The sequence below is a fragment of the Xiphophorus couchianus genome, chromosome 3 (assembly GCF_001444195.1).
Source record: "Xiphophorus couchianus chromosome 3, X_couchianus-1.0, whole genome shotgun sequence".
In the NCBI taxonomy this organism is placed as follows: Eukaryota; Metazoa; Chordata; class Actinopteri; order Cyprinodontiformes; family Poeciliidae; genus Xiphophorus; species Xiphophorus couchianus.
This window is the reverse complement of record NC_040230.1, coordinates 15,408,975-15,420,551: the sequence shown is the minus strand read 5'-3', so window position 1 is coordinate 15,420,551 and position 11,577 is coordinate 15,408,975. Positions and strand designations below refer to the sequence as shown.

Here is an 11,577-nt window from a genome sequence, read left to right as displayed (position 1 = left end):
AAAGTCAGAAGAAATATTTCATAAGCATTTTAAAATTATAATTGTGTTACAAACATTAACCCATATGTCAATCAAAATAAAGCAGGTTAATAGTCCTCTCTCTCTAGTAAAACTAAGAATACTTAATTTAATGAAAATATCTATTTATTAAAAATACATCAAAATAAAAGCAGTTATTCACAATAAAACACATTGGGTAAAATACATTGTCAGATTTTTACATATTGACAACATTTTCTCTTTAAATGTTGGTTGGCTTTATAAATGTGTAACACATTGATACAATTTATTACACTAAACATCTCAGGCCTTGAGGTAGATTTACATGAAGACACATAATGGGAAAAGTGTACACCTTTGACCTGGTTTTAGGATTCCTTTGCTCATACCATCATGATGACTGTTTGTTCAACACATTCAAAGTCGCGACGGTTTTATTTTTAAAAGTTATTTTCCATGGCAGGGTCCAAAGCCGTCAATTGTACAGCCTCTGAGTTTCTGGTTGGTCCACATTCTTTAAATTGTGAACAAGGTGAAGCATCAGCGCTGTCCTCATCAATGCGTAACTTTAACCGGCCGTCGTAGCACCACCTCCACAGGCCCGGAGGTAAGAGTTTTAATGAAATTCCACACTTCCAGACGTCTCCTCCCCACCACGCTGAAGCCTTGAATTTCTAAAATCTCATCACCAGGGAACATCTTGTCAATAGGACCACCTGAAAGGATAAAAAAAAACAACTTTACATACAATTTTATGACAGTGGCTTTTTCAAAAAAGATGTAATTGTGGCAATTCAAAGTTTTTTTTTAAAGCCTTACTAGCTTAGCTCATGCTATAAGCAAACAGGCATGGGACTGCTATTTCACTGAGTTTGTCTATTTAATATTTTGAATTAAAGCTGAACAGAAATTCACATATTATCTTTTATATTACACATATAGGGCAAGCTTCTAAATCATTAAAATTTTTAGACCCATATATCTACTGTTGCACAACACAAAAGAAAGAAAACCAAAATACTTCCAACATACTCAATATTTTGACATGCATAAAACTGGAAAAACAAATGGTTTGATTGCAGGAGAAAACTACTGACAGATTAATTTGTGTCATCATGATTAAAATGTGAAAATGAACTTTCGCTTATGTCACTGCTCTTACACATACAGTGTAAGGACGTATTTATGTCCTCAGATATGACTACTTTCTTGCTTCTTAGCCACACTTAAATGTTTCAGACCACCAAATCGTACATCAGATAAAGATAACCAGAGTAAATGCAAAATGCAGGGTATTTTTTTTACGACTGGATCTATTAAAGGTAACACCCTCCACGTCAAAATACTTCAATCAATCAAACCACATTTATTGGATTAGTTCAGTATTAGGGGCTGCATAGTAAGTAGCACCACTGTTCCAGAACGCACATGTTCTTCCTGTGCATTTGTGGGCTCTCTCGATGGACTCTGACTTCCAAGAGTGACGGTGACATCTCGTCCAAGAAGTCACAAAAGAAACCAACATGTAAAGTTTTATTTGCATCAGTGAAGGTTAGTGTTCATGAGTTGGCACTAAAAATAGACTGGGAAATGTGTCCCTATAGAGTTTCAAGGACAAAACAACTCAAAACAAACAAAGTTCTGTCTTATATATTTTTTTAAATATATGATTTTCCTGCACCCAAGGTTTGTAGCAAAGTCCTGTGCAGACTGGTGAGGCGAACGTGGAAGTTTTAAGAAGATGTTACAACAACCTTAAAACTAACAGTATTTCAGAAAAAGAGCATCACAGTCAAACACGTCGGGGGCTTTATCACCTCTGAACTACGAACAGACGTTCTGTTCTCTACCATAAAAACCTGTGGGAGAATTTTGGTGCTTTGGTTAAAGACTTTCAGCTTAAGCACACTCTGTCTGCGTAGCAGGGCAATGATCAAGGTCAACACTAAATTGCAGCAATGGCTTTGAGGTCAAAGTCCAGACTTGTCCAAACTGGAATCTAATTGAGATGCTGTGGCACAAAGCAAAGCTAGAAACCTGACAAGCTGATGTTTACTTATAAAATCACAAGGTATACCCTCTCATAATAATGCAGAAAGTTGCAAAACCTTTTAGGTTTTCTTAAAGACTTTTGGATCTATAAGACATGGCTGACTGTGTTTCTTACTTCTGAAACAAATTCTTAAATAATTTGATTTATGATATCATTTTCTCCATATGAACACAACTTACAGAGAGCTGTTATACAGCAATATAATATAATATAATATAATATAATGTAACATAATGTAATAAAATATAATGTAATGTAATGTAATATGGTATGATGAAATTGAGGAATTTGCTAATAGTTTTTATTTAATAAGTGATATTGGTCTATTCCGCATAAATGGCACAAATAGTGTTTTTGTTGTTCTTACCCCGGAAGATCTTCTGGACGGTGAGTGGTTTGTTCCCTAGATTGGACCCTACACCTCCCATCAGGCTGAAACCCAGATCCACGCTGTTCTTCTCGAGTTGGATGCACACACGCTGGCCTTTAAAGTGTAAAAATTCACACATTGTACTTAACTTTAAGTTCCAATGTCAAAGACTTGCATGTTTAGACTCTTTGTAAAGCATTGCCTCTCACCTGTCTCATACTGAGTCTCTGACTGACTGAGGTCACCTTTCCTCAAGACCACCACTGCCATCTCTCTACTCTTCGCCCTTTTGAGGGTCCTCAGAGCCTCCAAGTGAGTACTTTTTGAAAAAGCAGTGCCGTTAATGGACAAAACATGGTCTCCCTCACTAATCGAACCCTCCTTGGCCGCAACGCCTGAGTTAAAAACCTTGTGAACCTGAAAGCAAAATAATGACACAGCAGAAAAATGAAGACATACAATGTCTTAACATTTACCATACGAGAAAGAGAAATGGGGGGTTTTCTTACAGTGACAGGTTTGTTTTGGTCTACACCCCCTGCCAGACTGAACCCAAGTCCTACTCCCACCTCCTTGTGCAGAACCACTACATGCACATCATCATAGTCCTGCAAGACAGGCGAAAAAGAGAAAAAAGATTAGTGCCATGACACTTTTCATTCCAAAAACAAATGACGTTTTGAAGAAAATTGTAAAATTTAAATGCAGAGTCCCTCAAGAAAATGTTAGTCTAACTTGAATGCACTGTCTTAACATTACACGCCTCAGAGTACATTTACACACTCACACAAGCTTTGCATGCATGCCTTGCACATGCTACTGGAATGCAGATGGATCACTTTAGCATTCAGAGCTTTTTACTACAGAGGCCAATAGTTTGGTTGGAAACAAACAAATGGGAAACAATAGTTTCACCTTTCCTTCCTGAAATACACGAGACCAAATGTTTCCTATATGAGAGTACTAGACAGAAATAGTTTAGCTTTCACCACCTAAGAAAATGAAGATTTTTTTTGCCTTAGTTACTGAAGTTGGACACAAACTGCAAATGATAACTGTTTTTTTTCAGTTATCATTTGTTTAAATCACTGGCATAAAAAGATAATAAAACAATTCTTCAATGCCTATACCTGTAATGTTTCGTCCCCTAGGTTCTTGACTTCCTCTACCAGCTTGTCGAGCTCATCAGTAGGAAGCAGAGAGACACAGGAAAAGGCAGAGACATCTGAGCTAAATGAGGCAGATCGTCGGCCTGGCAGCTGCCAATCATCATTGTCATTATCTGATTCGACGTCAGTACCAGAGAAGTTGCACAAGTTTGAAAGACTGATACAGCAGGAGTGTGAGAAAAAAAACAAGTAAATCACTTTAACTACAACTTCCATGAAACAAGAAATCCAATAATTCAAACATAAGCTACCTGAGGCTGAAACTCCTGTTTTCTGACTGGCTCATGTTGCTGGTTATGGTCACCGAGGAATCCCCAGAGTCAGAGTCGTTTGAATCATCATCCTTCTGTGTGCTTTCATCATCATCCTCACACTCCCCCATGTATTCGTTCCAGATTTTGTACTCTGGGTCCAGGCCGGCTATCCATGCATTCAGATCCAATAGCTGTTTCCTCCCTGTAGGTAATTCTGCTTTTACATTTGAATAGACGACATCCGACAAGTTGTTTTGGTAAGAAGTGTCAGGAGGGAGATCTAGGGACTCATTATCTTTAGTTTTTTCTTTGTCTGTTAAGAAAACGTCCGACTTGCTGGTCTGGGAAAAATCTGGCTCACTGGTCAGGGAGAGAATGACCGGAGGAGAAAGAGTAGAGTCTGTATCTTTAGCTTTGTCTTCTTGTCCAGTGACATGAAGGCTTGTGTTATCTGCAATGGGAAAGAAATCCTCTGGTTCTTCAACAGGTGAAAGAAAAGGTGGGGTGTTCAGAGGGGTGTTTGTCGGAGTCTTGTCATCATCACTAACTGGTGAAAAAATTTGCCACTGTGGCCTTGGCTGCATGTCTGATGTATGTGTTAATGTCACAGTGCCTCTCAAGTTTGAGTCCTCGGAGAAAAGAAATCTGCTGCGCTTTTCCGCTCCTTCATTAAGAGGGATGTGCAAAGTTTTCTTGTGGCTGTTATATTGACCTAAATCTTTGGATAAATTGTTTTTCCTTCTGTCTAATAAATTACCTGAATCTGTCTCTGACATTCTTGATTTGAATCCAAAGTCAACCAGTGATAAAGACTTCTCTGATGCAAACATCATCCTTTTTTCACTGCTTCCATCTGTCTTCGTCTCCCACTTATAGTTTCGCTCACCTATGAATTTTGCAGACCCACTCTTCTTAACCCCTTCTTGGCGTTGGCAGGGCTGTGCCTGTACAGACATACTTCGCCTTGGGATCTGGAATTCGCTTGCTGCTCTCTGTGTCAGAGCTTCAAATTGACTTATCTTATTTCTCACGCTGGCTGAAGAGGGGGCCGACAGAATCTCTGGAAGTTTTTTCCACTCTGGCGATGGCAGGGTGCCCTCACTTGGATTTGCATAAAAAATGTCATCTGCAATTCCACTCCTGGGTTTACTTTGTTGTTTTGTTCCTTCATCTCTTTCTTTGTTGCCCTTCTGGGCTTTACTTATTTCAGTCACGTCTGTTTTTTTGTCTTCTTGGTTGTACCTTCTCTGTGCAAGTACGGATCCTTCAAATGTTTGGGACTGTGCCATGCCAGCTCCAGTCCTGGCAGACCTAATTCGACCTGCAACTGTATTCCTGCTCCTAGCTCTATCCAAGGACTTTGTGCCCATTTCTATCGTCTCCCTCCTGTAACCATCTTCCTCTAAATACTTGCTACTTAACTCTTCTTGCCTACGTGTCTCTGTTGATCTCTCTTTGAGTTTGATTGTCTCAATAGAAGCTAACGTCTCAGAGCTTGGATGATTTTCTTCCTTTGGAGCCCAGATGGTTGTCACTTTTCTCACCGGACTGTAGTCATCACACGATGAGAACCGCCTGGGAAAGGTTCCCCCAACTGTTGTATCACCAGCAGATTCAAAGAGTTTCTGTATGCGTTCTTTGATGCTCTGCCCACCTTGGGGCCCTGACGGACAGTCGAGCCTCGAGGCAGGCCTGGACTCGGTCTTAAATCTGACAGGAAGTGTGTTGGCCTTACCGACTCTGTCTGCAAAGTCTTTGTGATTTACTGAGTGATTGTCTTCAAAGTAAGTAGGACTTGAGGAAGAAGTCCCACCTCTCTGTATTTTCTCAATTTCTGCCCTTTGTTCCTCGAAACCTCTAATTTCTGTTTTACCAAGCAATTTGGGTTCGCCAGCTGTGGTAGTCCTAGATAGACTTCTTGACTTTGATCTCAAGTCTAAACTCATACTTCTGCTTGGCATGTTGCCTCCCCTTCCCTCTGTCCTGCCCAAGCCATGGAGTGCCAGGCTTCCTCCAACAACAGTCCCACTCTCTTGGGGGTTTCTCTCTGCATCACTCTGGTTGATGTCTTTCTGGTAGACAAAACCCAAGTCCTCTTTTGTGTTTAAACAATCAGTGTCATCAGCATTCTCAGCTGTCAGTCGCTTCCTTACCCCTGACCTACGAGTGAGACTGTAGGAAGGAGAGTTAGCTGAGCGGACAGTGAATCGCATACCCGTACTCTCTGGGATATCTTCACTTGTTGAAGGTGGGAGCAAGTCCATTGTTTGAGAGTTAAAAACAGAATTGTTTTTTTTATGAAATTTTGTTTCTCAAAAAGAAAAAAGTAGAAATTGGTGTTTGACAGATCCCAGTCTTTTTGAAGGACTTTTGCAAAAAAGAAGAAAAAGCTTATTTCAAAAATGAAATTCTCTGGATGTATCCCTAAATGTGGTTGACAATTAGATTGTCTTCTTTGGTTCCTCTTCTGAATTTGTTTTCTGAGACTTCAAATTTCGATTCACAGCTTCAGTGACATACTTCCAGGACCTGCCAAATATAAAAAGGTAAATTTTTTGTGTTCAGTGTTTATTATACATTTTGACGTGTATAGCAGAAACAGTCAAACAGGCTCACAGTGATCAATAAATATAGGATGTAACAGAGATGCTTTTACTAGAGAACAATTGAAGTAGCAAAAATATTGCTTTTTGTAATAGAAAATGACACTTTCCAATGTATTTTTGGAATGTGTCATTCCAATATATATATATAGAATTTGATGTGACAGACCACCCAAACTTGTACATATCTAGGAAGGAGAAGGGAAACGTCTCAATTTCTTTACATTTTCATTTTTTATGAATAAAAATATAAAATGCTTGGCAAGCAATTGTATCCTATTCTAAAACCCATAAATAAAATCAAACAAGAGCCTGCAGCAGTTACCTTATTAATAATGAGAGTCTGTGTATATATAATTTGATTGCAGCACAAATAAAGATGTACTATTAAGATGAGGCTTTTTAAAAAACAGTCAGCAAATAGCATCATTACTACCAAGGAGCACATCTAACAGATCCTTTCCTTTATGAAAGAGTTGGAAGACCAAGACCAGTGTTAGAGAACTCAATACAGCAAACCTGTAGAGTAAACCAAATTTGAATATGTTCATCAACATGAAAAAACTGTGTGGCAGGAAGCATGATGATGGGGATGCTGTTCTTCAGCAGGATGACAAAAACTAGTCAGAGATGGATGGAGCTAAATACAGGGCTACTGAAAGGAAGTTGTATTTTTGTTACAGGACCATAATACAACCAGAGCTACCATTGAAAGTTTTAGATCAAAGCATAATCATATGTTTGAATGGCCTAATCAAAGTTCAGATCTAAATCCAAACAGGAAATCTGTGACAAAACTTAAAAACTACTGTTACAGGCTCTCTCTTTTAAGTATGACTAAATTTGAGATATTTTGCCAACAACTTGAAGGTTTTTTTTTGTAGAGTTGGAAGAAACGTAACTCAAAAGCAAAAATTATTAAATACACATTAATTCCTGTGCTGGCCAAAATTTTCTGATTTGTATTTGTGAAGAAAACAAAACAACATCTTTTTTTTTACTTCCACTTCATTATTATGTGGAATAATGTGGAAACTGTGTTAGTATTTCAACAAAACTGTAATGTATGAAATTGTGTACATATTAAAGTTGTACGGATACTTTTACAGGTCACTGTAAAAAAAAATCTATATCAACTGGTAGGAAAACATAAAAAAACTTAACTTACTTTGAACTTTTCAGTCTTCTAATATTACAATATTTTACTGCTTCACGACATTCTCCTCAAAGTAAAATAAAACACCCAATCCTTTACCAGGTCTCTGCTTTCGACACACACCATAATATCTGTTTATACAGCCAACAAGCTCAAGATAACCTGTTGGCTAAACCTGAACCAAAAACTGGAAAAACTCACCTTACAGCAATCCTACTCAGCTAAAAACAATGTTTTGATTCACTACCATAGCACCAGTCTCCATGCAATGTGTATCGGTCTCAGTGAGACAGTCAAACTAATTGAAAAATCTTGTGCTAGTGGATTCATATACTTTAAGCAGACATAGCAACAACAGATAATGACAAAGCCACCCTAAATTCCATATAGGCCACTGAGAGAAAGATAATATTGCTGCCAGACAATGTCTTATCATTGACCTGAGTATAAAGCAGCAACATAACAGGCATTTCCAGCAGGTGAAACTATTCCAGAGCGATGACTGATAAGAAAAAAATCCAATAAATTATTCAAATATAAAGTCTAAAAACCCAAAGCACTAAAACTTGTCAAGGTTTGAAGCATTTTAAGCTTATATTACAGTATGTATTTTCTTAATAATGGACTTCAGAGGTGCTTTCCAGTGTAGGAGAGTCTGAGTGTCAGCTTACAGAAACACCTGTGCTGCAGGCTTCCTAAGCCTCCCATCTGTGTAACCTGGGATAAAACTTTAAACCTGCATTAATATAAAGAAACAAAGTTGCTTATTTACATAAACACCAACCGTACCTTCACAAAACGCGTCCTCTGATCACATCCCAAGCCATCATGTTGGTAGATGTGGACAGCGCTCAGCGGTGACATCAGCATCTAACTCCTCTCTTTGTTGCTCTTCTCTTTGCTTTGCATGATGGACTGAGTACAGTGACGCAAACCTGCTACACTGGTTTGTCTTCCTGTCTTGGCTCTCTAGCTTCCTCTCAGCTTCTCTCTCTGTCATTCTGTCTCCTCCCACTTTGCCATTGTTTTCCACCCCTCGCAGGGTAGCATTCCTAACTGCAGAGTGTAGTCCTCTGCAGAGTAGTCCAAATGCATTTGCTCCATTGCAGATTTCTTCTGATTTTCCACAAGTTATTTAAATGAACTTTGTCATCAACAAACATTTTTTTTCTTAATTGAGGGAAATAAGACATCCAAACAAACTTGAGCTTCTAACCCTAATAATTGGTTTGGAACCCTTGGCGGCAACGACTGCCATCAGCCCTTTGTGTTAAGTGCCAACCAGTTGCTGAGGAATTGATTGTTTAGCCACATTGGAGAGGTTTTAAGCATAGCAACCTGTTTCACACTATGGGATTGCAATTGGATTGAAGTCCAGACTTTAACTAGGCCACACAAATACTGAATGTTGTTATTTGAACCATCCAGAGAAGGACTGTACTTAAATTCAGGTTCAGCCTGTGTGGTTATCTCAGCCAAAATATTTTGCCAGGCAAAAACGATTGGTGTGACAAATGCTTTAAACACCTATTCACCAAAAACATCCTGCATCAAACATGAAGCATCAAGCAGTGTCTGATGCATTCTGGGAAAATATGATTGGTGCTGTGACTAACGTCTGATTCTTGACCTGTTCAAGCCTTCAGATGTTGACATTTGCACCGGTAAATTGTCTTCTTTCCTTTTGCTTCTATACTCCTCTCCCTCTTTTAAGCACATAACTGCAATAATAAGCACATTGACAGTTACAACTGGATTTTCATTTATTGATCAACTGATATGTCTGTTGGATCGGTCTGATACAATAGTGTTCCAGCAACTTTATGTCATATAGTGTGACAGCAGCTTCTACAGCATCTCACTTGCACCGTATGACACAATCAAGTCCGACATTATTTTTGAAATTTTAAAGTCTATGCTAGGCTTGAGGTCTTTTTCTCCCTTAGGATTTTCTGAATTCATGGTTCTACCGATTGAGAAGCCATATAGATTCTAAAGTAGCAAGTAGCCCCATAATATTGTGTATCTGATATACAATATTATGATGTACTACTGTATATCATTACCACATTTGACTGTCAGCAAAATAACACTGTCTTTTGTTGAAATGCTATTCATTTTTACAACTGAAATAGGACACACACCTTCCAAATGTTACACTTTGTTCTAACACTCCACATATTATTTTCTCAAAGATCTTGAGGCTCATCAAGATCCCTTATGGAAAATGTGAGCTGGACCTCACAGTGGGTTTGGCCTCTGAACTCTGCCATATTGACCAGAATATTGAGGCCTACATGTTGTTCTAGGCTCTGTTGTGACCTACCAGTTTGGAAAGTGTCACTTTGTGGATAATGGCTCTTGCTAGAGCCCCAATGCCTTAAGAGGTTTTCTAAATTATTCCACATGGGAACATGTCAATTTTTCTTTGTTTTTAACCTGTTACTGAATTTGTTTAAATTAGAAGAAGAAGAATGTTAGCCTGCTTACTGCGGTCAGGCTAGTTATATTTAAAGGACTTCTTTCTGCAGGTCAAGAAGTAATCAGATCAGACCTGGGTACTGCTAGGGCAATTCAACCAATTAGACTTAGACTTGTACTTTATTGATCCTTTGGGAAGACTCCCTCAGGAAATTGAAGCAATTAGATTGATAATTAATAATTAGACTGACAATCTAAAACGTGTATCTGTCACTTTGCTGTTGTTCCACAGAAATTTCCCCATTGTGGCACAATAAAGGACATTTCTATTCTGTGTTTATTTGATTTCTACTCTACTCTATGTACACTTGACAAAGAAGGGTGAACTGTATTTAACAGTGCAAACAACCTTTAAGTATTTAAGGGGCAAATACTTCTTCAAAGGACTGTTTGTGCACACACACCTACTAACTAACTCAGTTCGGTTTGCTATGTTTACTTACAATCTACACATTCTTTAGACACCTTCAACCTATGAAATGTGACATCAGCATTTTAGGCTCCAGAGAAAGGAGAAGCAATTGTGACACTTGTGTGACATGTGCATGATTGGCATTTCCCACAAGACTATGATAATTACATCCACCTCGACACAATGTGAACAAAAGCAGAATCAATATATGAAAACACATCAACAGAGTACTCTTAAACTTAGAAAAAAGAACCAACAGGAATATTAATGTTTTATATGTAACTCTGATGTCATAGCTTCAACATAACCGTGTGTATAACAGACATATTGGTTGAAAAGCTTAGGCAGAGCAATGTTGATAAGATAGAAAGCACTACATTGCAGCTTATTAATATCCAGTTAGTAGGGTAGTGAGCAAACATGTTTTCTACAGAATCAAACACAAAACATCGATAGATTTAACATTAAATGTACTTACAGGATTTGTTGTAGACTTGGGGTGCGTCATCCTCCTGGGGCTGCTGTTTTGCATGCACCTGTTTCTCGAATTGTCTTCCGTTTAAACAAAGGAAACTGTGGTTGCTGCTGCTCTAAATATGAGAAAGCTTAATTTCTCTCAGAGCCTGTCAAACTAAGCTGAATTAAACTCTGTAATTTCAAGAAACCCTCAGTGTGTCTGCAGATGGATGCAAATGAAGGTCTGCCTTACTCAGGGCCACTGCTGCTTTAAATAGATTTTTTGATTTATGGTGTAGGACTTTGTAAATGTCAGAAGGATTGGAATTGGCCTTTTGAACAAAATAGAGCAAACAAGGAAACATGGAGAATAAAAGGCAAAACAGTGAATGCTAGAAAATTAGATGAAACATTTTCACAATATGATATATAAAAAGGGTTTCTTAATGTTTCCTAAAATATTTCAGTCATTTGAATGTGATTTGTCTGTTTCTTCAGTGAAGTGAAATCATCAGGAGGTGGCAGCAGACGTCACACAGACAGAATACTGGACTAGGACAAATCACACGTCAGAGCCACATTGTGAGTGGCACTTTCTTTGAGCCAAAAGATGTGTGTTACAC

General features: G+C 38.4%; 1 protein-coding gene across 2 annotated transcripts; it reads right to left on the bottom strand.

Moving 5' to 3' along the window:
• Nucleotides 1-126: 126 nt before the first annotated feature.
• On the bottom strand, nucleotides 127-11,062 carry LOC114142044 (uncharacterized). 2 transcript variants are annotated; one of them, XM_028013063.1, is made up of 7 exons: nucleotides 8,395-9,629; nucleotides 3,844-6,375; nucleotides 3,554-3,749; nucleotides 2,933-3,031; nucleotides 2,633-2,840; nucleotides 2,421-2,537; nucleotides 127-716 (listed from the first exon to the last, which is right to left on the bottom strand). In XM_028013063.1, the coding sequence occupies exons 2-7, from the start codon at nucleotides 6,108-6,110 to the stop codon at nucleotides 556-558; spliced, it is 3,048 nt and encodes a 1,015-aa protein (XP_027868864.1). In that variant the 5' UTR covers nucleotides 6,111-6,375; nucleotides 8,395-9,629; the 3' UTR covers nucleotides 127-555. The 2 variants fall into 2 exon arrangements, with proteins under 2 accessions (XP_027868864.1, XP_027868865.1); XM_028013064.1 differs by lacking the exon at nucleotides 8,395-9,629 and adding an exon at nucleotides 10,977-11,062 and having other exon boundaries at nucleotides 438-716.
• Between the last annotated feature and the right edge of the window lie 515 nt (nucleotides 11,063-11,577).